Source organism: Paramisgurnus dabryanus, chromosome 1 (assembly GCF_030506205.2).
Source record: "Paramisgurnus dabryanus chromosome 1, PD_genome_1.1, whole genome shotgun sequence".
Lineage (NCBI taxonomy): Eukaryota > Metazoa > Chordata > Actinopteri > Cypriniformes > Cobitidae > Paramisgurnus > Paramisgurnus dabryanus.
The window spans coordinates 9,784,813-9,812,791 of NC_133337.1; the positions used below are offsets into that span (position 1 = coordinate 9,784,813).

Below are 27,979 nucleotides of genomic sequence, written 5' to 3' on the forward strand. Positions count from 1 at the left end.
GAAAATTCTAAATAAATTGTATCGTACTAATAAATTGCATAAACACATTAACTGAATTTTAAGTTTTGTTAAGTAATCAAAAATATTTACTACATATATTATTTGTATTTTTCCTGGTTGTTACCCCTTTATTCCCCAAATATTATAAATTGTTCCCTTATAATTACACGTACGTACTTAATAAGTAAACTATAATTACAGAAACATACGCTGTAAATTCGCTGTACTTACGTAGTACTTTCCGGGCTGTAATCTAAAGCGTTGCCGAATTACCTTTTGCTATCATTGTATATAGATACCTAAAACAATTCTAAGCTTTGTAAGGAATTATTGACGAAGGGCCGTTGAATAATTCGAAGATAATGACCACCCAATGTGGTGATGCGGCACGACTCCAAGCAAAGTTACCACAGATATTGTTAGGACATTGCTCTGGTGGTTATTTGAAGACATTTAACAGGTTGCGCTTTTTTCGAAAAAATTATGCTTACCCATGAACATTTCTCTACCAATCAGAAAGAAGCCTTGTGGTATAACTAATAATATTACATACTAAATATTATCCCACATTAAAACATACTGTAGTATACTTAAGTATTAACTATAGTAAACTGTACCTTACTGTTAGTAAATATTAAAGTATTTTACCGTTGTTATATTATCAAGTCAATATAGTTAATACTACAGAATACTGCAGTATACAGTAAAAACGTGTAGTAATTACTATAATATACTAAAGCGTACTTTATTTACTACAGTTTACTATAGTACACTCTATTGTCAACCCAGTATTGTGTCAAAACAGGAACAAACTCAGTCTGTTAAGTTGTAATTTTACCTATGCTGGGTTGTTTTGGCCCATTGTTAGGTCAAATATAACCATTTTCTGGGTTAAAGGCACGTCTAGTAACCAACATCGTTGCCTGGGTTGCGTATGTGTGGGGCGGGTCTATCAAAAGAAGGTCCAGATTCTATTGGGGTAGGGGCGTGTTTGTTTAGGTGATGTCAAATGTCAACATTGGCTTTCAGAAGTCATGCACCCCACCTTTAATTTAACCCAATGGCCAGGCTCAACCCTTTTTGACTCAACGCTCAGATAAACTCTTTCATGTTGGATATATTTGAAGCTTTTCATTATATTATATTTATATCATTATATATTTTCCTTTATAAGGTTAATTCATGCTGAGTCAACAAACATCAACAAACTCATTAAATCCAAATCCAAGAGCCAACTTGGAAATTCGGTGTTTGTTAGCTTTTGTTGGACCGGTATGAATTGCCATACTGAAAACATATTTGGGTGTTAAAATGATATCGAACGGTTTGTCAACTAAAGAACACACATTATATAGAAGATTCGTTAATGTATTGATATCAAGTCAGAATTCAATAGAATTTGAATCCTTAAGGCATTTAACTTAGAGAGTCAGTATTGTCATTACAGTACAACTTTCGAGAGATCTGTAATCAGATGCTTCTCTCTGTCGCAAGAGTTCATTAATGTCAGAATCACCAGCAACAGAAGCCAGTGAACCTCACAGCCTGCCAAGCTGAGTTTAGACATCTCTCCTTGGGAAACCTTGAAATTATGACCCAGGCTAAAAATGGTCTCCCTCGAGTCAGCACATGCTTTCAAATATCAGAAGTTAAAGCTCTGCCGCTAAAGGAGCTTTTGTTTACATCAATATTTATTATATTATATATTATATTTTTTATAACATACAAACAAAAACTGCTATAATGCATCTGAAATTATAAATTGTGTTCCTGTATAGCTCCGTGGTAGAGCATTGCGTTTGCAGCGCAAATGGTCATGGGTTCAAACCCAAGGAACACAAATACTGATAACAATATCTTGTAATGCACTATAAGTTGCTTTGGATAAAAGTGTCTGCCAAATGCATAAATATATAATATATAAATGCAATGTGCATCCTGGAAAACATTATGGAAGCTGTATCACTACATCTGCATTTATGCATTTGGCAAACGCGTATTTAAAGCAACTTACAGTGCATTACAAACTATACGTTTTATCAGCATGTTTTCTCCCTGGGGATCAAACCCATGACCCTGTGTGCTGCTAATGCAATGCTCTACCGACTGAGCTACAGAAACTGTCAATCATTAATGAATATTTAATTGTATTACACTGATAGCAACGCTTTTTAATCTATATATTATTGTCAGTTTCATTGTCTTGATACTTAAAACCAAATGCAATCACAGCAAGCCAGTCATTGACAAATCAAAGAAGCAACCAATCACAACAATGCAGTAATGTGAGGAGCCATGCAGTAACCAATCAGAATGAGCTGTGAATAAAATATGCAACTCAGCATGCAGATGTCCTGTCAGAGCCAAGGGCTGATGTCATACAAGACGCTATATGTACAGTATTTGTGTAATGTATATGCCACGTCTCAGCTGATGTATACTGTACACACGTCACACACGCACACTTGCATATGCTGACTGCAAAGTTTGTGTGGTGTAGACAATCAGGTTATTTAAACAGCCTGATCTACAAATAGAAAGGCGCTTTCTCTCATTCAAACACACACACCCCCACACATTTAAGGAACGGGGAGCATGACGGAGAGACTGAGGGAGGTACTGAGATCAGAAAGACTCTGCAGCTGTAGGTCTACGTGAGTCCTGGCAGGGACGCATTTTCTCTCTCTCTTTACTATTCCCTCTATCGCTCTCCCTCCCTCCCTTCTTCCCTCCCTCACTGGCATCTATTTCTTTATTCTACCCATTATTTTTCGGTTTCTCTCCTCTTTCAGTGTCGCACCACCCCCCAAATCTCCCATGAGACCTTGACAATGAGAGATGTTTCACTTTAAGCGCGATATCCGAGACGTGTGAAACAGCAAGCAGAGGCATGGGAACCAGTTTCTTAATGTGCCTGTATAGCCTACTGTACCTGCAAGAGCAAAATCTACTTTAGGCTACTTCAATAATGACTCTCTATTAACCAAAAAAATACAGTCATTTATAACACAATTCACAAAAGCATGCTATAATGACCTCTGTTAAAGCTATGCGTGCATATTATCTGCATATTGTTCTTTTATAGGCCTGCATCTGTGTGTGTGGCTCTCTGCTGATGTTCCTTATTATAATGTGTCCGGTCACACTGACAGACGTTTTGTCTTAGCGATCCGGCGTGTGTATGGATATCAGCTTTGTTTCGGCCGGATACACACTGGCCATGAACCGGACTCGTCTATTGCACGTTCCACCTGCTAGACATACATCACCACCATCTGCAACCCGCTTCCTCAATAAAGCAATCTGTTGCTTTTGTAAGTTTGTTTCTTAGCCCATGTGGCCTACAAGCTAAATATTAAATTCCACTCAAGGTCAGTTTAAAAGACTCAAAGCAAAGGGAGGAAAGAAGGACAAAGAGATAGAAAATGAATGAGAAAGTAAAGCAAGGGACAGGGCAATGGGGACATGCAAAATTAAACAATGCTCATGAAAGGACTACAAAGAGAGTCTTTATTTCCAACAGGCTTTAGTAGTTTGGTCACTAGTTTGAATGTGACTCATGTGGCCTACCAATGTAAACCAAAGCTATATTGCCACCTTGTGGTTCGGAAAAGAAACATTTATTGTTTCAAATAAACTTGTAAACACACAACACATTGCTATCCAGATTATTAATAATTAAATTATTAGCTGATGTGTATTTGGACCATTTCCTGTTATTTTTTTTCTTTGTTATTTAGCAAACAGCAGATTTATGCACATACATACATACATACACTTACAACAGGTGGTTGGCAGAAAGTGCTTAATGTTTTATATATAGCCTACTTAACAATCTTCTATGTGTCATTTGTTTTTTTTAAAGAAACAAATTATTTAAATCATGAACATTTGAATAACACTGAGGCAACGCATAAATGACGTGCTTTGGCACGTGTCTTGCACTCCTATTAGCACTCAATGGCGTCACCACTCAAACATGCGCAGGTGTTTCCAAACTAAAGTTAGATAAGGGTGGCGCAACAAATATTTGTTTAATGTAATCACCTTTATTTCACAGTTAAACCGCACACTGGTATTTCAGAATGAAAGGAGTATGGTGCAATTCTGACAATAATAAAGCAGGAAAATATAAACATAGAGCCGCTTGGTCATGACGTCACTTTGTAGGCCAGCCTGGGTTGCGCTACAAGTTTTTTTTTTAAGTGAATTTCAACACTTTAACACTATCATGGTTTACATGATGACAGACATAAAAGTGATTTATTTTACATTTTTAATAGGTAAGCTAGCCCAGTGGTTATCAAACTTTTTCAACATGTGCCCCCCTTGTGTGCAGTGTATTTCTTCACGGACGCCCAAAGAAAATGTTCTCAAAAACAGTTCTCAAACTTAACATTTTAATTAAACAAAACATTCAATTATACAAAGTAAGGCTGTTGGTTAGTAGCCCTATTTTTTTTTTTAGGTTTAATTACACAGAATTCATTTTAAAAACTGTAACATAACTCATTTTGACAATGACACTTTAACTTCTCTTATCCAAAAATAGGCAAAATATGCTTGCTATAATCCAGTAACTATGAAGTTACATAAGAAAGGCAGATTAGGAATTTGGAATAAAAGCGTCACCAGTCTTGAAGCCTATTTTGTTACAGTATAGAAGAGTACTTAGAATTAACCCTCCTAAGACCAGAGCTTTGGTTTGCCTTTTTTCAGATTTCTTTCAGCTATTTTGGGGTTAGGAAGAACCAATAAATATACTAACCAAATAGTTTTCTTTGAACATGAAGCAGTGTAATTGTCCACATTTATGCACAACAGCTTCCAGTTACACAGAATTAAGTATTATGGTGCAAAATGTACGTGGGCATCCAGGTCTTAGATGGTTAATGTTTCCACACAATATTAATCTGGGCTTAATTGATTTATTTTACATTTTCAAAAAGTCTTGTGAAATATCCCCTTTAATGCATTGATAAAATAAGAAAATCCTCTTTATTCTTCAAGCCATTTTTTATTAATTTCAATAAAATCAATTATTGAGTTGACTTTGTGAGAAGCACTTTTCAACAGTTGTTTGCACATTACTTGTATCTCCAACGACGATCTCTAAAAAAGTAAGATAAGCATGATATTAGTTAGTTACAAAATAAATAATAACTTCTCCTCATTTTATTATGTTGTTATTATAAGGGATAGATGTTAGACATCTGGTTAGTAATATTTTAACCAGAAAAATGTAATTTTATGAGAACAAAAGTTTAACAAAGCTGCTTAGAAACTGTCAATCATTACCTACTGTATCAGTAATATAAAATAACTTTGTACTCACTCATAATGATTGTGATGGTAGCTTTCAGCACCCACTAGATAATTAAAGTGAGGTACATTCCAATGAAATTCCTCATCAAACCAATTGACATGTAGTCCAATAACAGTTGGCATTACAGTGGTTGCTACCTTTACAGCAATCAAAATTGCCATCTGTGTTAAAAAATATTGTTATCACCTTAATGAATCTATACGTTACACTTTAAAATTGGTAAAAATATATTCACTGATTCGTCTGTCTTCATGTGGGTTGCTATGGAAACTCCCTATTCCTGTTAGAACATAGTTTGACAGACAGGTGTAGGTGAATGGTTCATCAAAGTAGTTCACGTAAGGGGAACAAAAACATTCGGAGTCGGAGCTGAAGGCCTTTTTACAGCCAATGTCCCACAATCTGTCCTTATAATAATTATGATGTTGGCTTTTTGTGTTCATCAGGTAAAGGAACAATAAGAGACACATTTGAGAAATTAAAATATTCTGTCTAACTTCCTACAAAACGGAAAACAGGCAGTACATTAGGGGGTTTTCTACTCACCCCTTTATATAGGAAATTGACTGACCATGGGGACAAATGAAACTGAATTCATAATCATAATTATTTATCCAGTGTGATTCTGTGGATATCAAAAAAGTTTTACATTACATTAAAAATTACAAAATATATTTTATAAATAACATTTCTATATGTTATATATGTATAGTGTAAATATAATATATATCGATAGACAAAACAAAATATTTTTTTCTTATTTCCCGTTCTTCGGTGAAGGCAGCGATCAGCAGAAACAGAGCAGCTCCTCTCATGATGTTCGAGAGACTACACTTATAAAAACATTTAGGTCATTTATTCAAATGTTATGCCGCCCAAAAAGATATTATGCTATTAGGATAATGTTGTAATACCTTGATTGTTGTTTCACTCTCATCTTGTAGCGTCAGATTTCAAATAGAGTTTCAAACTCCCTTTGCAATTCTGTTATATTCAGTGATATATACACACTCTGTGATAAGCAACGTTTTGAACTTTGAATTTGAATGTGCACATTAAATAAATATCAGAAGTAAACAGAGCTGCACAGTTCTAGTTTTTCACTCTTTTGGTTTTAATCTTTAGTCCTTGTGTTTTCCTACAATGATAATATCAGTTTCACTTCAATAAGGTTCAGAGGATTTCTGATTTGGAAGGTTAATTTGGCAAAAAAATAAAATAAAATAAATAAATGTATATTTTCTCACATGTCTGCTAATGCACTTGAAATATCTGTTTATTGGATAAAATGAATATTCAAGAAAATGTGAAGTTTTGGTTAGAAATCTGTTAATCAGATGATACTACAATGTGACTTGAGATTGCAGAAGTGATGGGAGTGATTTAAATGTGTGCATACTTAATAATTTTTAACTTTTACTTTTCACTGTTTTATTATTAGGTTTGCATTGCTGTCATGTGACATTATGATTTTGCAGGAACTACCCTGTAAGCAATATCAACCAATTACCAAGAAATGATAGCTAACTATAGACCCAATATACAGTAGTCTGGCTGTGAGTAACCCACTTCTACCCTAAATAACCTTGTATTTGGTTACATGGCATTTTTTTTTTCAAAATAACTCGCAAAATGTATGATATTCCATCATGTAAGCAAAGTCAACAGGTGTTCAAGGTGTTTGCTTTCATTTCTTTTACATGTTGTAAGCATATACACATCATCTATTTTTTGGGCTACAGTGAGATGTCCATTAGACTTTCACTGCGAGCCCAAATTTGGCCTTTTTTAGCCAAAAATTGCTTGCTGGGTCCAGTAGGCTTGTCACACTAATAACTGTAGTAAATCTCAGGCTTAGTTCATTTGAAAAAAACTTCTTTTTTTTATATAAATGATTTACCTGTGTAGGTTCACATCTCAGACCTAATGCAATAAGAACAATTAATTTACATCAAATCTTTTCCATTTTTATTTCACTGTTGAAAGTTTGTGGAAATGTGTGACAATCTCAGCATTTTCTTTGTAAGCAGAACATGTACTTCCAGCGCCGGTCTCTGTAAAAAAAATAAAATAGGTATCATATTAGCCAGTATTAAAATATAAAGTTCAACTTTATAATGTAATAATTAAACTTAATTTTGTGTAGTGACTTTGAAGGAACTTCTTAAAGTGCTGTACATGGTAGAAATACATCAGAGAATAAAGCAAACATCCCAGGCACACACAAAATGTATAGCTTGAATAAACTGTTAGTCAATTTGAAAAAAAAAAATGTAAACATGCTGTAAAAATGTTTTTGTAAATCTTTATCTGACAATCAAAAACTTTTATCAATATTAAGATTTGTTAAGTATTAAGGACAATATCAACGTACGGGTTTATTTTGTGATGTGACTGTCCCTTATTTACAAAATTTAAATGATGTTCATGTGGAAATTGCGGTACTCACTCGTGTTTATTTTCATGGTAGCTGTCGGTGCCTACCAGATAGTTCATGTTGGGTACAGTCCAATGGAAGGCTTCATCAAACCAGTTCACATATGTAGTCCACTGACAGTCTGCATTACAATACCCATTACTTCTACAACAGTAAAACTGCCACCTGTGTAAAAACATGGTACTGACATCAGCTCATGTGAATTGAAGTTTTTAAAATCGGTCAAATATAAGAGCTTACCGCCTGTCCTCGTGTTTGTTGCTATGATAGCTGCTCATTCCCGCCATGACGTGGTTTGGTGGACATTCATAGGTGAATTGCTGGTCAAAGTCATTCGCATAAGGTGACCAGAAACATTCAGTGCTGGCATCAAAGGTGTGTTTACAGCCAAACTCCCACATTCTGTCCTCTTTGCTGTTACTATGTTGGCTTTATCAAGCATATGAAAATTCAAACAAAAAAAAAGTGTTTTAAACACATGCTTGCAGATTAACTTTTTTGCTCAGCCTAGCAAAAACTTCGTATTTACCTTTTTACGTAGGATATTGACTGTCCTGGAGCACAGGCAAAACTTAAATTCTCATCATAGCCATTCTCCCAGTGTACCTCTGTGGGTTTAATGTAGAAGACACTTTATCAAATTAATGTGTTTATAAAGTGAAACGAGTAACATATCACATGAGTAAATCATCAACATGTTATTTAGGAATTCAGGCATAATATCATTTTTTTTCCATATTTATGTTTATTGTAAAATTTTTTAATTTGCTCACCTTTTCCATTGGCCAGCACTCCAGCCAGCAGCAGCAATAAAGCAGCTCTTCTCATTGTGTTGCTTTAGGAGCTCACAAAGTATCTTGAGGAGAGAAATGTGCAGCTTTATATATTAAGACTTCAGGGTCACATAAGTAACAAGTTGCTGCATAAGTGGGATGAAAGCATATTTAAACAGGTGTGACTGATTATTTCAAGGTGATTCTTCAGAAATAGCCTTGCTCAATAAAAAAAACATAAAAAACATTTACATTAGTAGTTTTAGATCTTCAACATCATAACGCACTATTAAAAATAAAGTTGCGTAAATGTTGCTTCACAGCTATGCCATATAGAAGAATGTCCTTCATATCTAAATAACCTTTAATTTTCACTATTAAAACATTTTGTGGAACACAAATTTCTTCAGATGTTAAAGGTTATTTAAGGAACTACACTGTAAAAAGTTGGATCAACTTAGAAAAATACTTCAATTGGTAACAAACAAATCGATTTTTGGATGTTACCAACTGAAGTAATTTTTTTACAGTGTAAAGCTCTTCTGTCATTTATTTTTGAGAGTGTACTCTTTAAAACCTTCTTATTTCCCCTTACATTATATTATGTCACTCTCTTATTATGTTTCCCAAACATAACATTTTCTAAAATTGTGAGACCAGCAGGGGGTGCTCACCCTGTGGTCTGTGTGGGTCCTAACACCCCAGTATAGTGACGGGGACACTATACTGTCAAAAAGCACCATCTTTCAGATGAGACGTAAAAACTGAGGTCCTGACTCTCTGTGCTCATTAAAAATCCCAGGATGTCTTTGATAAAAAGAGTAGGGGTGTGCCCCGGCATCCCGGCCAAACTTGCCCGTTGGCCTAATCATCCCCTCATACTACTTGGCTTTATCACTCAGTCTCCTCTCCACTAATAAGCTGGTGTGTGGTGGGCATTCTAGCGCAATATGTCTGCCGTCGCATCATCCAGGTGGATGCTGCACATTGGTGGTGGTTGAGGAGATTCCCCCATTCATATGTAAAGCGCTTTGAGGTCTGCAGAAAAGCGCTATATAAATTTAATGAATTATTATTATTATTAAAATTATATCAAGATGATATTTTATTACTGAATTAATCTCATTCAATTTGCAGTCAGATTATTCAAATACATATACTAGCTTGAATTAATGTATATATGTAAAAAAGCCTGTTTTATTCAACCCATGACTGGGTTAAAAATTTTCTATGTTAAATCAGGGCCGGGTCTCACGGGGGCTGGGGGGCAGATTTCCCTTCTGCTGCCCCCCAGTCCAGCAAGCCTAGTACCGGGCCTGTGTTAAATGAACCTAGAAAATGTCCAAATTTGGCCGACCTGAAGCAACCTAGCACTTTTTGAAGTGTAGATGACAATCCTGTCTGTAGTGATCTATGTGATATAATTATTTTAAGTACTATGCATTATAATAATGTTTATAATTATTAGCATATATAGATATATACTGAAATCTTTTTTCACATTAATAATTAACAGATAAATAATTTACAAAAAAAACTAATGTGAGAATCTCACTGTAATGATTTATTTATTTTATAAAACTATATAATTATTGACAATCTATTTAATTAATAAACAGTAAATTAAATGATGATAATGGTACACTTAAATCAAAGCCCACACTCTTGCGAAAGAGTAATGCGAAAGAATAAACATTTTTGTTTCCCGAAAAAACTTTTATTCAATAAAACAACATAAGTCTCTTACTTTTTATTAATCTGTGCAACAAAAGTTTCTGTGGATGTTAAATGTTCTTTATGCCGGACCAAGAACCCTTTATTAAGCTTTACTTTTAAGAGTGTGTTGTGTACTCAGTATATTGTTTTTGTTTTATACCAAATACAAAATTGCATATTTACATCACTTAAGAACCTTGAGCTTGTATAAATGTAGAGTCTTGTTTACTGAGCAATGTTGTATCAAAAAGTTTTAAAGCTCATATTTGTTCAAAATTTTCTCTCACAGAGAAGCCCACATAGTGCTCACTTATACAACTCTTAGTCTTTATCTTTGTGTCTGTGTATCTATGTGTGTGTATCCATTCATAGACATGTTTCTTTGGAGTCTTTGATCTCTGTGATGGGTGGTTGAAATGATAGGATCTCTGTAAATGTGTGACCTGGACAGAGGAAACGGATATCAGAGTAAACAGTGTGAAAATGCCAGCATGAAAAATCATGTGTAATTTTAAAGACATTTATGAGCTTTCAATTCAGCTTTAGATTTCTAGCGCCCCCTTGTGGAATATCACTATGTCTTGAAGAAAAAAGTTATTGGCTAACAAGATTTATGGTTAAAACTTCAACCCCTCCCCGAACCCCTCTCTCATACGTTTCCATTGATCCAGAGGAAGCTCTGTGTTGTCCATGGAGTGATCGTATGGCAGCGCCTCTGTCTCCTCCTCAGGTTCTCTGAACTCTGTGAACAGTGGGAGCTCAAGAGCTTCTGCAGCACTGACGCGTCTTTCTGGATCCAGAACCAGCATTCGTTCTAAAGCACTCACCGCTGACAAAGACATGAGACTTTTTTTTAAACTTGCTGGGCTGTGCGGTGCAATGGATGGGCAGAGATCTATTATAATGTTACAAAAGACAGAACTGGCTTACCGTCTGAACTGGCTTTAAAGAAAATTGTGCTCAAGTCTTTCTTTGGCACTTTGGGTAAACCTCTGATGTAGTTTTTGGCCTGGATTAACACATTAAGGAAAAGCACATGCATGAATTGTACATTTATGTATGAAATCAATTTCTCTCTAATCTTTCTCAGTGTTTGTTACACACTCACGTCTTGGCTTTGTAGCTTCGTGATGAAGTCCTGCGCTGGCGTTCCTGTGATTTTCATGATTTCTCTCAGCTGGTCCAGATCTTAAAATCTTTAAGTCAAGGAATACAGTGGAAGACAGGACAGGCAGTACAGACCTTGTTTTGCAGTTGTGTTTTCTAATAATAGTATAAATGCACTCAACTAGACGTGACGCTTACAACACAAGGTCATGGGTTCATTTCCTAGGGAGTGTATGTAATGATAAAATGAATTGTTTAAATGCAATTCAGATAAAAGCATCAGCCATATACATACATGTGAATAAGGTATTTCAGCTTTCGTATTATAAAACTGGGGAAACAGAAGTTATAGATACTATTATACATGTAAACTTACCGGTATGCCTTTTTTAAATGGCGCCAGCATATCAACCTATAGCAGACATTGTGTTTCTGTTATATTGTGAGAAAAAGATACGGTCATTTCCTTTAAAAAGTGGCCTCCCAAGTAACATCTCTGCCATGATGCAGCCCACCGACCAGATGTCAACTAAAAACAGGAGAAATAGCAAGCGATTATTCAGATCTATCAACTAAACATTTTGAAAATGATAACTATTGATTTTATTGATGTCTCATCAGTGAAATCTACATAAGTTTATGTATTTGTGACCCTGGACCACAAAACCTGTCATAAGTTGCACAGGTATATTTGTGTAGCCGACAATACATTGGGTCAAAATTACTCATCTTTTTATGCCGGGGTATTAAGTAAAGTTTATGTTCCATGAAGATAATTTTTAGGTTTCCTACTGTAAATATATAAAATATATTTATCATTAGTAATATGTGTTGCTAAGGACTTTGGACAACTTTAAAGGCAATTTTCTCAATATTTTCAAAAAGATTGCAAACGATTTATAAATAGCTGTATCTCAACCAAATATTCCCATTTCCTGACAAAACATACATCAATGGAAAGCTATTTGATGTTTGATGTACAGAAATTGACCATTATGAGTGGTTTTGTGGTCCAGGGTCACATATGTCCGACAAGTGTGTGTCACCTGTTTGTGAGTAATGCATCCAGTTTAGGATAACCTCCGGTGCTCTGTACCAGCGAGTAACAACATAACCTGTCATTTCGGAATCTGTCTGTCGTGCAAGTCCAAAGTCCAGGATCTGCATCCAAAACATACAATCACTAAATCTGTGACATGATTTCTGAGAGGACCAACATATGCATAATACTGCATACAAATGATCTGGTTGTATAAAGAGACTAAATAAAATGCTTATTTTGTCATTGCAAAAACAATAAATCTATGTGCGGCATAACAATTTTGCACAGTGGTGTATATGTAATCTAATAACATACACTCACCTAAAGGATTATTAGGAACACCATACTAATTCTGGGTTTGACCCCCTTTCGCCTTCAGAACTGCCTTAATTCTACGTGGCATTGATTCAACAAGGTGCTGAAAGCATTCTTTAGAAATGTTGGCCCATATTGATAGGAAAGCATCTTGCAGTGGATGGAGATTTGTGGGATACACATCCAGGGCACGAAGCTCCCTTTCCGCAACATCCCAAAGATGCTTTATTGGGTTGAGATCTGGTGACTGTGGGGGCCATTTTAATACAGTGAACTCATTGTCATGTTCAAGAAACCAATTTGAAATGATTCGAGCTTTGTGACATGGTGCATTATCCTGCTGGGAAGTAGCCATCAGAGGATGGGTACATGGTGGTCATACAGGGATGGACATTGTCAGAAACAATGCTCAGGTAGGCCGGGGCATTTAAAGGATGCCGAGTTGGCACTAAGGAGCCTAAAGTGTGCCAAGAAAACATCCCCCATTACACCACCAGCCTGCACAGTGATAACAAGGCATGATGGATCCATGTTTTCATTCTGTTTACACCAAATTCTGACTCCACCATCTGAATGTCTCAACAGAAATCAAGACTCATCATACCGGGCAACTTTTTTCCAGTTTTCAACTGTCCAATTTTGGTCAGCTTGTGCAAGTTGTAGCCTTTTTTTTCCTATTTGTAGTGGAGATGAGTGGTACCCGGTGGGGTCTTCTGCTGTTGTAGCCCATCCGCCTCAAGGTTGTGCGTGTTGTGGCTTTACAAATGCTTTGCTATTTACCTCGGTTGTAACAAGTGGTTATTTCAGTCAAAGTTGCTATTCTATCAGCTTGAATCAGTCCGCCAATTCTCCTCTGACCTCTAGCATCAAAAAGGCATTTTCGCCCTCAGGACTGGATGTTTGTGCATGAAAATCCCAGTAACTGAGCAGATTGTGAAATACTCAGCCTGGCCCGTCTGGCAACAACAACCATGCCATGTCAAAATTGCTTAAATCACCTTTCTTTCTCATTCTGACATTCAGTTTGGAGTTCAGGAGATTGTCTTGACCAGGACCACATCCCTAAATGCATTGAAGCAACTACCATGTGATTGGTTGATTAGATAATTGCATTAATAAGAAATTGAACAGGTGTTCCTAATAATTCTTTAGGTGAGTGTACATAATAATCATAATAATTTGTATAACATAAGTAGCATTGAGAGCAAATTTAAACATAATATGAATTTAATACCTTCAGCTCGCAATCCTGGTTCACTGCAAGATTTCCTGGTTTGAGATCCTGAGTAATGACAACCCAAAGTAGACAATCACTATAAACACAAACTCTTCTAAAGAGGTGGTAAAAACATTAAACAATTGCAATATATATATATATATATATATATATATATATATATATATATATATATATATATATATATAATTGTGTGTGTGTGTGTGTGTATATATATATATATATATATATATATATATAGATAGATAGATAGATAGATAGATAGATAGATAGATAGATAGATAGATAGATAGATATAATATATATATATATATATATATATATATATATATATATATATATATATATATATACACACACACACACTCAATGGCTTCAGATACTTAAAAGATTTTAAAGAAACATGCCTCCATACATTTTCTCAGACATGTTTAAGGAAGAGAGAAACAGAAGAGATGGAGACAGAGGATGATTGAATGTTGAGGTTGAATGAAGTGGTCACCCAACCCCCTCTGTGCATCTTTTTAAACTTTCAGAGGCCACATACCCTGTGAATGATCCCGGCTGAATGAATATACTGCGGAGAGAAAAAGAGAGATTTATAGACACCACAAAACTATAAACGAGGGCTTTACAAATGTGTGTTTCTGTGTCTAACCTTCAGTCCCCTCAATATCTGATAGACCAAAAACTGAACCCTGTCCTCTGATAACCTCTCCATCTTCATCAGTTTTCCCAGATCTGTGCCCATATACGGCATCACCAGGTAACTAAGACAGTTTAAAATTAAACGACATTAAATGCATTGCAATGAACAACATGCTCAGAAAACTGCTTTTTAAACTGAAAGAAATATTGACTCACAAGTCCTGAAATCTGTCCAACAAGATTTCTGATGTAAAAACATCCAGTAGCCCAATAACCTGTGCAATAGGATATTTGTTAGAAAGCACAATTTGGCATCCACCAACCCATCAGATTGTGTATCATGTAAATGATAAAGGTGCTGTTAACATACATTTTCATGTTTCATATGCTTGAGGAGTCGTAGTTCTCTGTAAGCACGTTTGGCAAACAGTCTGGACTGAAATGGTCTGTGGAGCTTCTTGATGGCCACACGCACTCCTGTCTTACGGTCATTGGCTGAACTTTGGATATATTGGGAGGAATGAAATGTCATTACAAGATCAATACATAATACTTGTTCCTACAACACTTTGCATGACCACTTGGTTATAAAATAAGAGGGAAATGGACACCATCCAAAGTACAAACATTGGAGGGTCATTTTGGTTATATAGATACGACATATCCATGTTTATTGTATGTTTACATAACAACCCCAAAATGCTAAATGTGTTCTGAACAACAACAACAACAACAAAAAGGGGGGTGTTTAAAGAGCAAAAAAGAGGTTCATTACAGAACATATTAAGGTAACACTTTAAAATAAGGGTCATTAGTTAACATTAGTTAATGTATTAACTAACACGAACAAACCATGAGCAATACATTTGTTACAGTATTTATTAATCTTTTTTATGTTAGTTAATAGAAATAAAGCTTTTAATTGTTTGTTCATGTTAGTACATTAACGTTAACAAGATTTGAATCAAGTTTTAGTAATTTTTAAAATTAACATTAGCAAAGATTAATAAATGCTGTATAAGTGCAGCTCATTATTAGTTAATGTTAACTAATGTTAACTTATTGTAAAGTGTTACCTATATTAAATATATTTGCAAATTACTGTTGCTCATTGCGCACCAAGAGAAACCGTTGTAATTAGTCTGAAACTTAAGAAACTTGGTGGACATGTGAGAAATATATCAGTCTGCTACTGACTTAAGACCGATAGGGTCTCTCTAATTCTGCAACTTCTGCTTGTTAAGCACAGACAATGAGGCTTTGTTATGCAATCCGTTGTCTTACAAAAGGAGAAAGGTTTAAATATCTCACAGTTGTTGAACTGGATAAGCCACGAGGATTTAATTTAGCAGGAAAATGTAGCAAACGATCTTGAGTTGTAGCAGACTTAAAAAATAACATCAATTTGTGTATCAGCGTAAAGTTAGGAAAACCACATTTTGCGCAACTTTATTTAGAAATTTTCTCCTTTCCTAATAGTCTGTAGCGCATTTTCATTAACTAAATACTTAAAGATAAATCATTGTTGTAACAATTTAGACCTAAATGAAAATGCCTTGTTCAAATAATCATATAAACTTTTCAAAGAATGTATTTACCAAACCGTCCCGTACGCTCCGGTTCCTATTTGGATGAGATCACTGTATCTCTCCGGTACGTCCCAAACGGTCCTGTTTATATCCTGACGATAAAATCCTGCCCTGATTCGGAGTGACATCCTGAGAGTTTATTTAAAGAATATCTTTCAAATGTGAAAATAAAGTGTTACGTGCTCATGGTTTGTCTGGTGTTTTGAAAAAACAAAGTATCAGACGAGCGGAAACAGAGAGCGCAACTTTGGAGAGAGCGGCAGGACGTTTGGGGGCGGTTCAATCTTCGCACCGGAGACGCACAGGAGTGCGTGCATTTAAGAAGAAACATCGAAACTTATGTCTTTCACACTTGTATCGAGTTCAGCTTAGAGTCATTAATACCTGATTTAAAATCAAATTAAAATATAATTTTAAAAGTCTGCATTTATTAAATATTGCGCAAATCCTTTGCAGTCATAGCGTTTAGATCTTGGATAATGTGTATGTTTATTGTATTCACTTTAGTATAAAACACAGAAACGTGTTTGAGGAAAGCAGTTCATTTTATTAACAGAGCAGAGGGTGAGAGTTGAGTGGCTACATACTGGTGAGACTTGATGGGTCATAGACAAAGGGCTAAAAATCCATCCAGTCCACTGAAACAGCAGAAGGTAGTTTATCTTTTCTCTTAGTTAAAAAGGCATGCAGTAGACCAGGAGGAGAATAGAGATACACAGCGTAACACTGGGGTCAAAGTGCTAAGGCCACATATGCAGAACTTTACCATATTTGTATAAGATTTGTATTTTATGTCAAGATCGTAGCATCTAAAGTAGAAACAGATTTTGAAGCATATACTATAGGAATGTATTGTGATGAAGGCAGGACAGTTGATGGTTTCTGTCATTTACATAAAGTGTAAAAGAAGAAACCACACCAGTTTTCCCCATTCAGCTTCAGATGGCAACTACAGTTTCATGACATCAGAGTTGCATCATTGTCCTTCAGGATGTTTCAAAATTGACCATTTAATAAACACACAGCAATTGTGAAACAAACCTTGCTTAACATCTGAATTGCAGTTTTTTTCACCTACATTCAGAAAATATCTACTGATATTCACAAATCCTTTTCAAGTATTGTGTAAAACACTTTGCGTTACACAGACAGAAGAACAGTCAGGAAATTATATTTTTTCATTTTCATTAAAATTAAGACATTTTTTCTCCTTAATTGTGATGCATCTGGATGTTTTTAAATGTTTTAAACATGGTTTATGGTCTAAAGTATCTTAATTGATCAATTTTAATGTAGCACTGTGTAAATCCACTGTATAAGCAGCTAATCAAACAAATTCGTGTTTCATTGATAAGATGTTTATAGGAGGGGAGGAGTCAGTATTTGACTGTACTTTGTGTTTCCAAAATCACTGGAAGAACATCTTCTAAAATAACTGGTAAACACACTTCAATTTATGCATGACTCGTTACAGTCAAACATTTTTGAGGTATGCAATATTCAACACTGCAGATTGGTAAATACAGATTATGTATTTGCCTACATTTATGCAGAGACTTTAATACATGAATGCATGTATGCAGGGCTGGAAACTGGGGGTAACGTGAGGGGACGGAGTCCGGGAGTGAATTTCAAGGGTGGGGGGACAAAGTTCCAACTTAAACTGAATATTATTTTTTAAATAGTAGAACTGAAAATTAATTATATTTAAACTATCTTAATACTTAAAGCTACACTATTAAAAATAAAGGTGCTTTACGATGCCATAGAATAACTTTTTCTGTCTAAATGTTTTTTTATGGCATCGCTGTAAAAAACCTTTAAAGTACCTAATTTTTAAGAGTGTATTTACAGGCATTTAAAAATTACTCCCTTTTATATTTTTTTTTTAATTGCAACTATTATTTTATAATGCATTATCAAGCTTGTCACATGATGACACTTCACAGTCACAGTCACAGTTCTTTAACCTGAGGACAAATTATGGTTAAAAGTATTTTTAAATACTTAAGAAAACATACAGTTTTCTACAGTTTTTATGTTCTCTCCCAAGTATAAGTCGTCATCCAAAATTACCCAAATATAGAGTCCCCCCAGCACATTTTTGCCGTTTCCAGCCCTGCGTGCACTCTCAGAAAAAAGGTACAAAAGTTGTTACTGTGGCGGTACCTTTTCAAAAGTACGTTTGCAAGCTGGTACCCTATAGAGGTACATACTGGTACCTCAAAGGTACATATAAATGGAACATATTAGGACCCTTTTAAAAGGTACCATCCCAGTGAAAGACCCGTTTCTGAGAGTGTGTATCCGCTTTTCAAGAAGCTCCTTTCAACAATGTAAACATATTTTCCCCAGCATAGCCTTTTTGTCTGCATGCCTAGTTTTTGGTCTTGTATGAGGTACATCATACCCTGCTTTACCTGACACCTGCCTCACATCAAATATAAAAAAAATAATCAAAACACACAATCTGCACTCACACACACACACACACACACACACACACACACACACACACACACACACACACACACACACACACACACACACACACACACACACACACACACACACACAACATGCACCTTATAATATTAATACATTGTGTCATCGGTACAATACCATTGCTCATATTTAAATGTGCGTATGAATTCATACAGGAAGGGCATCATGCCTTGGAAATACTTTTGTCATTGTCTCAGGTTGGACTGCAGTCTGTTTATACTGTTTGTCCGCCAATCCCGTGTCTTGAGAGTTTGATTGACAGGCAGTGATAGGGCGGTGAAAATCATCCTGGATTGTTTTAAGATCAGTCTCACTGTTCCACCTGAAGAGTTTCTGATTTATTGGCAGGGGCTTTGAGATTGTTTACTTCCTCATAAACCAGCTCTGTGAGAGACAGAGAGAAAGAAAGAGAGAGAGAGAGAAAATCATCAAAATCATAATCTAATGATTAGATTAGGAGAATCAAAGTTTAATTTCAGTCGTTGATTTCACATTGACTTCAATTTTTACAGACGGTTCTTTACATTATGATTTAATGTAATAACAGTTGTGTGGTTCCATAACAAGCACGTGTCTTAGATATAGCATGTGTAATTTTGTGTCTCTACTGGGCTGAAGGTAAATAGAGATGATGTTTGCATTGATTTTCTGAACGTACAAATAGCTTCTTTGTGACGTTGGTTTACTATAAAGATGAGACAACATTCAGGAGCAGTTTCCCGGACAGGGTTAGATTAAACCAAGACTAGGCCTTAGTTATTATGACATTTAAGTAGTTTTTACAAACATACCTTACAAAAAACAATACTGGAGTGCATCTTGAGACAAAACAATGCACTGATAAGATATGTAAGTACAAGTTGTTTTTAAATTAAAGGAGCTCAAGCATGCAGTTTAGTCTGGGACTAGGATAAGTCCTGTCCGGAAAACAGCTTTGCAGTGGTTTAGCATCTGGTAGTGTCTCTCACCCTTCCACTCCTCCAGTGTTCGGTCTTTGCTCTCAGTGGTCTGGTCATATGGAGGGGCTTCGGGTTCATCATCAGGATCATGGTATTGAGAAAAATACGCATGGCACAGAGCTTCACTGGCAGAGATTCTCCCATCACAATCCAATACTAACATTTTCTTCAATAAGTCAACCGCTAGGAAAAGTGCATAGAAGGAAAAAGTCTAAAATAATTAGGATATTAGGTAAAGATCATGTTCCATGAAGATATTTAGTAGATTTCCTACTGTAAATATATAAAAACTCGAGGACTTTTTTTGAACAACTTTAAGATTTTTTGATTCCAGATATTCAAATAGTTGTATTTTAACCAAATTTTGTCCTATCCCCAAAAAAAAAAACATATCAATGGAATGCTTATTTATTTTCAGATGATCAATAAATGTCTTTTTAAAAAATTGATCCTTGTGACTGGTTTCAGGGTCACATTGTTAAAATGCAGATGTCATCTGAAAACACCTAGTGTTGTTTGTCATTCTCACCTAATGGATTCGCCCCCCTGAATATCTTGTCCAGGTCTTGCTGTGGCATGTACGGAAGTGACTGGATATACTTTTGAGCCTAGAAATAAAAAAAAATCAAAACATATGCTAATACATTTGAGTTAAGCTATTCATTACATTTGCATTTAGGTATTCAGCAGACATTTTTATCCAAAGAGACTTACAAAAGTAAGAAAAAAATAGCAGTAGTGTGAGAACTTTAACAGCCATTCATCCTTAACATTAATTTGTATTTGGGACCCTCTCTGTAAAACCCCAGCTAAATTTATTGTTTGGGATTTACAAATTTCTACATAAAATCCTCCTACATAATGTAAAGACCATTCTGTGAAAATATAACATTGATATCTTTAATACTGACTGAGTAAGATCATGTCAAAGATTGAAATCAAAGTGAAATCAAACTTTGATGTTAATAACCTTATCATTAAATTATTAGCCAGGATTTTACAGACAGGGTCACGGATATGAATATATTTATAATCAGTGCTTGAATTGAAGCCAGTCTGGGGTAACAGTAAGGACTACTGATATTCTACTTATGGCGTCTCTCAAATATTTTTATTTTAGTAATGATAATGGTGACAAATGAAAGATAATGCTGAAATGTTTAATAAACTTGTTTCCATGCTTTAAACACCACTATTTGGGAATAAAATAAATCATCCAGTTGTGTTTTGAGGTAGTAATGTTTTGCCATTTTGGGTCTGCTGCTTTGTTACGATGGGGACTTGATCATGGTTTATAATGTCTTCATTTATTAAAAACTATAAATGAAACCCTATTGATTGACTATTTGGCTAATGTCATCTCACATGTTCAGAGGATATTTTCTTCAAAACTTCAGGTGTCGGTGTTCCTACCACCTCCATAATTCTCTTTAGCTGATCTATATCTGCAGAAATTGTGTTAAAGATCAACAACACAGCCTAACATGTATACAGATGAGAAAATGAGCTGCAGGTTAGCATAGAGTTCTGACCGTGAGATGCCCAGCTCATGTAATTGTGTCTCTGTTTGCAAACTGTTTCCTCGACTTACTTCTATAATTACATTTGGACCACTTAGGCTTTGCTCTTTCACCTGCCTAACAGGAAGCAAGAGTCACTCAAAAACCACACATAAAACAGCACTCAGTCGAGGTATACACCATTTAAAGGATACAATCATTACCCGGAAACAAAACTTTGCCCTTCAGAAGTTCACCCATGATGCATCCAACTGACCAGATGTCCACTGTAAAACACGCTCCGTCTTATTTAATGAACTTCCAAACACATAAGGGCATAAAGACAATTGTTTCAATATTTATTATTATTCCAAATCATTAAAGGGATAGTTCAAAAAGAAAACTCACTCTTATGTCATTTGAACCCCAAATGTCTTTCTTTCTTTTTTAGAACCCAAGCACAGATGTTTTAGGTTTTCTGATTAATAGTGGATGATGAGTGGTGACCAAAATGGCATGAGTCGAGTTATTTGTTTAACACTTTTGGGTCATCATCCACTTCCGTAGTATGCAGAAAACCCAAAACAACACTTCTGCGTTTGGATTTTGAAGAATAAAGAAAGACACACATGAAGTTTTCATTTTTGGGTGAACTATCCCTTTAATAAATCCAGGTGATGATTCATAGGATGCATATCAAGGTACAGCAAAAATACAATGCTTCACAACAGGCAGTGAGGGCAGGTTTACCTGTCTGGTTGTAGTGCATCCAGTTCAGCATGATCTCAGGTGCTCGGTACCAGCGAGTAGCCACATAACCGGTCATCTCATCATCCGTCTGCCTGGCTAATCCAAAATCCAGGATCTAGAATAAAAAAAGATTTGACTCAACTTTCAACTAAAAGTTTAATGCATCTGAAAGTAGAGCAAACAATAAAAGTCATTAAAAGGATCTGTTTTCCTACCCTAAGTTCACAATCTTCATTCACTGCTACATTGCTTGGCTTTAAGTCCTGAAAAAAACGAGTTATAATACTGATATAAAACAGCTTTTTATAAGTCACTGAGATAAACAATTATATCAAATCTGAAATGGGGGGAGATTGTTTTGTGCGTTCTATCAAAACCATTTCATGTCATTCAACTGTTTCTGTATAAAGATTACTAACACTCCACCATACTATATAAAGTGCATTTAAAAAAAAAAGAAATGTGTATCACTCACTCTATGGATCAGTCCAGCTGAATGAATGTACTGCTTATGAGAAAAAGATTAAGCTGTTAGATGAGACAATATAAAAATATAAAGAGAGTCAGGCTCTTTAGAGAAACTTAGATCTGATTTTCTTCCAGTCTGAGATACCATATAACATGTCATTTACTCGCCTTAAGGCCACGAAGAAGCTGATAGATGAGGAATTGTATGTGTTCATCTGAAAGTCTTTGAAACTTGACAATGTTGTTGAGATCTGCTCCCATCAGATTGGTTACAAGGTAGCTAAAGAGAAAGAGAGACAGTTTTGGCTTAGAGACATCCAGAAGGGTACACGTGTCTTTCGAATGCATGTAAACATAATGGTTGATAGTTGGTCACAATGCTGTCCCTGTATGTGATGTAAAGTAGCCTAATTAACATCGAAGCATCGCTGAGTGACTCTTAAATGTAGATGTTGTCATAGGGGAGACACTCACACCTCATTGAAATCTTCAAGAGAAGCTGCAGGAGTGAAAACATCCAGGAGTCCAATAACCTGAATAAAAATAACATGTATAACATGATCGGTTTGAGAGCCTTTGGGTACAATAGAAATGCTCAGTCCAGCACTTGTTTGAGCTGTTGTGTAGCAAGAACGGATTCTGGTGAGTGTTATTGTGTACGTTCATAGTATATCTGTGTGTGTTTGTGGGACTCACATTCTCGTGCTTCATGTGCTTGAGAAGTCTCAGCTCTCTGTAGGTTCTTCTACTGTGGATGAGGGACTGAAACGGTCGAGAGAGCTTTTTAACAGCCACCTTTTGACGGAGACACACGTCATACGCTGAGCTAGAGAGAGAGAGAGAGAGAGAGAGAGAGAGAGAGAGAGAGAGAGAGAGAGAGAGAGAGAGAGAGAGAGAGAGAGAGAGAGAGAGAGAGAGAGACTGGATTTTAATGTAATGTTTCTGATAATGACTGAGGTGTGGTTTCCTACCATGCTCACTAAAGATCAACACTACTTATTTGACTGTACATTGTCCAGGATCTGAGCTGACATTAAGCAGGTGCCTATCCTGTCAACATTTCTTAACACTGCCATAGACCATACATGGCACGGATGTCTTGTTTTAAAGTGCATCATTTCCAGGATTACCCTAAAGCCATCCCTATTTTAAGCATTGTTTATTACAGTCTGTGTACAGTATGTGTATGCTTGTTATTTTTAGTCACACAAGTCTGTCATTTGCTATGAATCATGTTAAGTAAAGACCTCAGACCCTTCAGACACTCACATATTTTTACTGGACCAAATGCACCAGAGAGGCATGCCTAACATGAGTGTACTTAAAAGAAAGTACACAACAACTAAAGAAGTGTAAATGCAAGGGTCATGCATTTTATCAGAGGGATGAATGAACTTGGTTTTGTCCAAGCTTATGGAAATCAGAGACCTCTGGCACGGCTAAAATTTTAATGAATCAATACCCACACACCCACTGCTAATAAAAATAATAATATTTGTACACAAATAAAAATATTACAGTTTAAAAATATATGTATAGTATAGTATAGTATAATATAATATAATGAAAGAATAAATTAGCAGAGAATGCTTTTATTATAAATAAACTGAACCATACGTTTATATTTTCCTGAACCCCTGATGACTCCAGACATCAGAAAAATCTATTTTAGATGAGGGAAATATATGTGTTATGGATTTGTCAAAGGAATATGTTTTTGGGAGACAACATACTTTGTAGGAATTCTGCGACTTAAAATGCACAAAATAGAAGCATTAATACTCATCAAATGGAGATGGTGACTTTTTAAAGAACATTTAATATTAATTTTATTTTAATTTTGTATGCATATTTATGAGAAAGAAACAATGTTATGGATGTGACAATTCTGAAATTTACAAATGCTTTAAAAACTTTTAAAGAGATTTTGCATGGGCATTTAAACCACCAAATCTGATCTTTCAGTATGGTTAAAAACACTGGGTAAAACTTTACTTTTCATAATAAGGTTGACATATGTATGAAATTGACTGTTTGCCTGCCTTTAATATGATATATGATATGATATAGCTCTGTCTGTTAAAAAAACCCTTCAATCTCTAAACAGTTTGTATCTCTAAGATGGTGAATGCTTTACATGTGTTCATTTTAGTAGGGCTTTAATACTGTAGGACTTTGAGCAGAGCCCCCAACCCCCATTTGGGACTCTCCCATTCCCTGATTCAACCCTTTACACCCCAGGTCTTCCCAGCCCCCTTCCTTTAAAACAAACCGGCTCCGCCAATACAGAAGTCAAATAATCAAACAATAGAAAGGGGCTTAACATGGACAATGCAAATTCACAGCTCATTTGAGTAAGAAAGTAAGAAAGGGAGATTCTTGACTGGGGGTCACATACGAATAAAATGACATTAATAAAGATGTTAAAGGTATTTTGTGCACATTTACAGTTTTTGATCAGTTTATTTCTGACAGTCTGAATAGTGTGGAAAAACTGAATGTCTTGATTCAAATAAAGCCTCATTTGACACAAAATTGCTGTTGCATTGAAGGTTTTACACACAACAATTTAGACAAAACTAATTTGATTTCACTAAAAATATTCTGTGAATATTTATTTTAAAAATGACAGCACTAAGCTACGTCTTTTATTCAAATATTTAACAAAAGCTTGATAAAATTTCTGTCTTGTTAAAGGGACACAAGGCAGCATTTTTATGTTAATAAATCATCTTCGTAAGTCGGTATATGGTTAAATGACTCATTACATGACGAATGAAGACTCTCTCGCCCGCCCCTACCGTCTGTAGGAAGAATACCCCACTTGCAAGTTCGCTGTATCCGACCCGGTGTCCTTCAGTCTCGTATAGTCTTAGATATAGAACGCATTTACTCCCAGACACTAGGGGGAGCTTGTAGAGAAATAATACTCAGACTTGCCTTGTGTGCCTTTAAATGGTATGCGGTGAAGTGCTCATACAGTATAATCACATCCTTAAGCTGTCAGAATTAGCTAAACCCATTTAAGTCAACATGGGATCGAATCAGCAACAAATTAAATCCCTTGGGAGTTTCTCTTGTTAATGTTATGCATCTTTTCATGCAGTTAATGAAGTCATTAGGTCTGAGGTGGTCCCAGCGTGATGTTGGACATCTGTGTCCCTAACAATGAAATGAGCTGTGTCGCGTTATTTTTCAGAGCTGGAAATCTGCCAAACAAAGCTAGCGTAAGAACTGGTAATGCGGTTCAATATAAACGTAAAGCAAAGTTTTAAGCCTTTGGGTTTGGTATATTTGCTTGTTAGTTTCGATTTGGCATACATTTAGCACTATAAATTTGGTGTCAGCTGAGGCTTTAGTTGCTATGATATGGAAATATTAACTTCTGCTTTGTTTACCAGTCATTGTATCATGTGGCTGTTGGTGGTGTGGTGTTTGTCCCGCCTCTCCACCACTGTGTTTTGGTGGCTAGGTAAAAGGTGAACATTTTTTTTAACTCTCAGCAACTGTTAAAAATGTCAGAATTGTATGCAACCCTTCCATAGTATACAACTGAAAAAAATACACTTGACTTTATAGTGGATTCACAACCAGAGTATCCTGCACAAAAACACAGATATTTTTTTAGCTATTTTAGTCACAAATAATATGTTCCAATATCAAAAACTGTGTTTTCTTATAATTACAAACCAGTCTGATATGGGGTCCAGCAAGCCCATGGCCAGTGAAACCACCAATGATGTACTAGATAATGTGCTGATGTTGTAATTTTCTGTCGGGTCATTTCTTGAGAGGGATCTGTAGAAAAGCTGCTGATTTTAGGAAGCTTGGTTCTTTTCAGTGACGCTTTTGCTTAGAGGAAGCGCTGATGTCTGTTACTCAATAATTGTGAAACTTTGTGAAACTTCAAGGAAGGGGAAGAGAAATACATGCAAGCTAAACTTGGCAAATTCCTCGAACGATTGTGCAGTTTTTATGGTAGCCGACGATTTGCGCAAAAACAATTATGAGATGAGTCACTCTATTATTATTATTACAAAAATAACCAAAAAATGATATATGAGCATATGGACGAGTTGAAGATGCTGAGGTCAAGAGAGAAGCTGTGTCACTATGGCAACCGTTTCAGTCAGTCACAGCGTGAGGGAGGCTTGATGCTTCTAATGTTGTGGCTAAGATGCTATAGTGTGCAGTGCAATGTAAATCTCTCAGTATGATTGTGACACGCAAAACCGTGGCAGGATGATAAAGCTGGACTTATTCCTGTACAGATGGAGCGGATCAGATTGCTGATGGGGGTGTGGCATTACTAAAACAGGAAACAATCTTACTTTAAGGTTGGAAATTTAAAGCTCTAAGCATGTAGCCACTAAATGAATATTGTTCAAATGCTATGAACAACATGCTTGCAGAATCTGATGCCTTAGTACACAGTCATTTTGTATACAAACAACACCACCACCAAAAACAACAACAGCAGCTTTCTTTTAATATTGCATAAAACTAGGCTTTGTCTTTTATATTGACTTTCAGCAGCATAAATCAGCTTTCAGGTCAGAATCTTAATATGTAAACATTAAAGAGTGTTTTTTTACTTATCACAACATTAATTTACTTAGACAATTACTGCAGCAATAATTGTATAATTGTCACATCTTATCAATGTCAATAACAAAAACAGCTTAAAGACAATAACCCTTAATAAAATACCACAAATATCATAATTTATTATAACATGTTAAAAGCTATGAGTCATCACACAGTCCTTATATTCCCTATAAATTCTTTCTTCATTTATTTATAACAGTTTATTATCACAAAGTGATATGTTTGTTAATTTTTTTCCCTTTATGCCGTTTTCTCTAAGATGCATGCCTGATGTTGTTTGTTATGGAATATTCTTGCCTCACCCTCCTCTACTATTGGACTTTAAATCACTAACCCTACTATGGCAATAATTTAGCTCATTAATATGGAATTGCTCTTGCCGATGTTCTTCCTGGACCGTCCAGACGCGTAATCTAATAAATATTTATAAGCTAGTAGGATTCGCTATCAGTCTAACGCCCACTAACGCCGCGTCTTCCTTTCCGCCAATCAGTACACTTTGTGGGATAAACGTAAGGCTACGTAATAAATATGCATAAGCCTAGCCTTCGTCATAGTAGTATGCGTAATATCGCCTGCTGGACTCACCATACTGAGCCATAAGCCCCCGATCCAACCGGCGTAAGATTCTGGTATCGTTCGGGCACCTCCCAGACTGTCTTGTTCAGATCTTGCCGGTAGAATCCCGGTCTTGTCGACATATCAGCCGTTGAATCCCGATCTTTAATACGGCAAAATGTTAGAAATATTAACGCATACGCCGAAGTGATATTGCTATGTGTATAGTCAACCAGCTTTGGTGCCTCTTCTTCTACTTGCCAGAAATGGGAGGAACCATCGATGATTCGTGTGGGGGGATGGGGAAGGCAATGAAACTAATTTGTTATTAAAATAAACATAATAATATATTATTATTATTTTTATTATTATAAAAAGAAACATACTACTACTATCAGGCTACTACTAATAACAATAACAGTAATTATTATTAATAATTGTT

General features: G+C 35.7%; 3 protein-coding genes across 3 annotated transcripts; all 3 read right to left on the bottom strand.

The window, feature by feature from the left end:
* Positions 1-7,271: 7,271 nt before the first annotated feature.
* On the bottom strand, positions 7,272-8,694 carry LOC135746996 (hemagglutinin/amebocyte aggregation factor). Its single transcript, XM_065265661.1, has 5 exons — positions 8,537-8,694; positions 8,293-8,371; positions 8,004-8,192; positions 7,776-7,928; positions 7,272-7,380 (listed from the first exon to the last, which is right to left on the bottom strand). Exons 1-5 carry the CDS (start codon positions 8,589-8,591, stop codon positions 7,335-7,337), a joined length of 522 nt encoding a protein of 173 aa, XP_065121733.1. The 5' UTR covers positions 8,592-8,694; the 3' UTR covers positions 7,272-7,334.
* Positions 8,695-10,213: 1,519 nt separating this feature from the next.
* Positions 10,214-16,483, bottom strand: mapk12b (mitogen-activated protein kinase 12b). Its single transcript, XM_065265660.2, has 12 exons — positions 16,200-16,483; positions 14,972-15,101; positions 14,818-14,876; positions 14,612-14,723; positions 14,501-14,530; positions 13,951-13,998; positions 12,406-12,520; positions 11,817-11,888; positions 11,361-11,440; positions 11,183-11,261; positions 10,908-11,081; positions 10,214-10,695 (listed from the first exon to the last, which is right to left on the bottom strand). The coding sequence occupies exons 1-12, from the start codon at positions 16,316-16,318 to the stop codon at positions 10,619-10,621; spliced, it is 1,095 nt and encodes a 364-aa protein (XP_065121732.1). The 5' UTR covers positions 16,319-16,483; the 3' UTR covers positions 10,214-10,618.
* A 198-nt stretch (positions 16,484-16,681) lies between these two features.
* mapk11 (mitogen-activated protein kinase 11) lies at positions 16,682-27,794 on the bottom strand. The gene is made up of 12 exons (XM_065265662.2): positions 27,568-27,794; positions 23,068-23,197; positions 22,846-22,904; positions 22,540-22,651; positions 22,379-22,408; positions 22,119-22,166; positions 21,904-22,018; positions 21,369-21,440; positions 21,020-21,099; positions 20,184-20,262; positions 19,664-19,837; positions 16,682-19,079 (listed from the first exon to the last, which is right to left on the bottom strand). Exons 1-12 carry the CDS (start codon positions 27,678-27,680, stop codon positions 19,006-19,008), a joined length of 1,086 nt encoding a protein of 361 aa, XP_065121734.1. The 5' UTR covers positions 27,681-27,794; the 3' UTR covers positions 16,682-19,005.
* Between the last annotated feature and the right edge of the window lie 185 nt (positions 27,795-27,979).

Coding starts and splice junctions, on each gene's coding strand:
- mapk12b (XM_065265660.2), bottom strand. CDS start 16,318: ATGTCACTCCGAATCAGGGCAGGATTTTATCGTCAGGATATAAACAGG. Junction 14,877..14,971: donor AGCATATGAAACATGAAAAT/GTATGTTAACAG, acceptor CCTATTGCACAG/GTTATTGGGCTACTGGATGT. Junction 14,724..14,817: donor TTGGACAGATTTCAGGACTT/GTGAGTCAATAT, acceptor AAACTGTCTTAG/TTACCTGGTGATGCCGTATA.
- mapk11 (XM_065265662.2), bottom strand. CDS start 27,680: ATGTCGACAAGACCGGGATTCTACCGGCAAGATCTGAACAAGACAGTC. Junction 23,198..27,567: donor GGGGCTTATGGCTCAGTATG/GTGAGTCCAGCA, acceptor CTCTCTCTCTAG/CTCAGCGTATGACGTGTGTC. Junction 21,441..21,903: donor GATGCACTACAACCAGACAG/GTAAACCTGCCC, acceptor CGTGTTTTACAG/TGGACATCTGGTCAGTTGGA.
- LOC135746996 (XM_065265661.1), bottom strand. CDS start 8,591: ATGAGAAGAGCTGCTTTATTGCTGCTGCTGGCTGGAGTGCTGGCCAAT. Junction 8,193..8,292: donor TCAATATCCTACGTAAAAAG/GTAAATACGAAG, acceptor TGCTTGATAAAG/CCAACATAGTAACAGCAAAG. Junction 7,381..7,775: donor TACCATGAAAATAAACACGA/GTGAGTACCGCA, acceptor TTTTTTTTACAG/AGACCGGCGCTGGAAGTACA.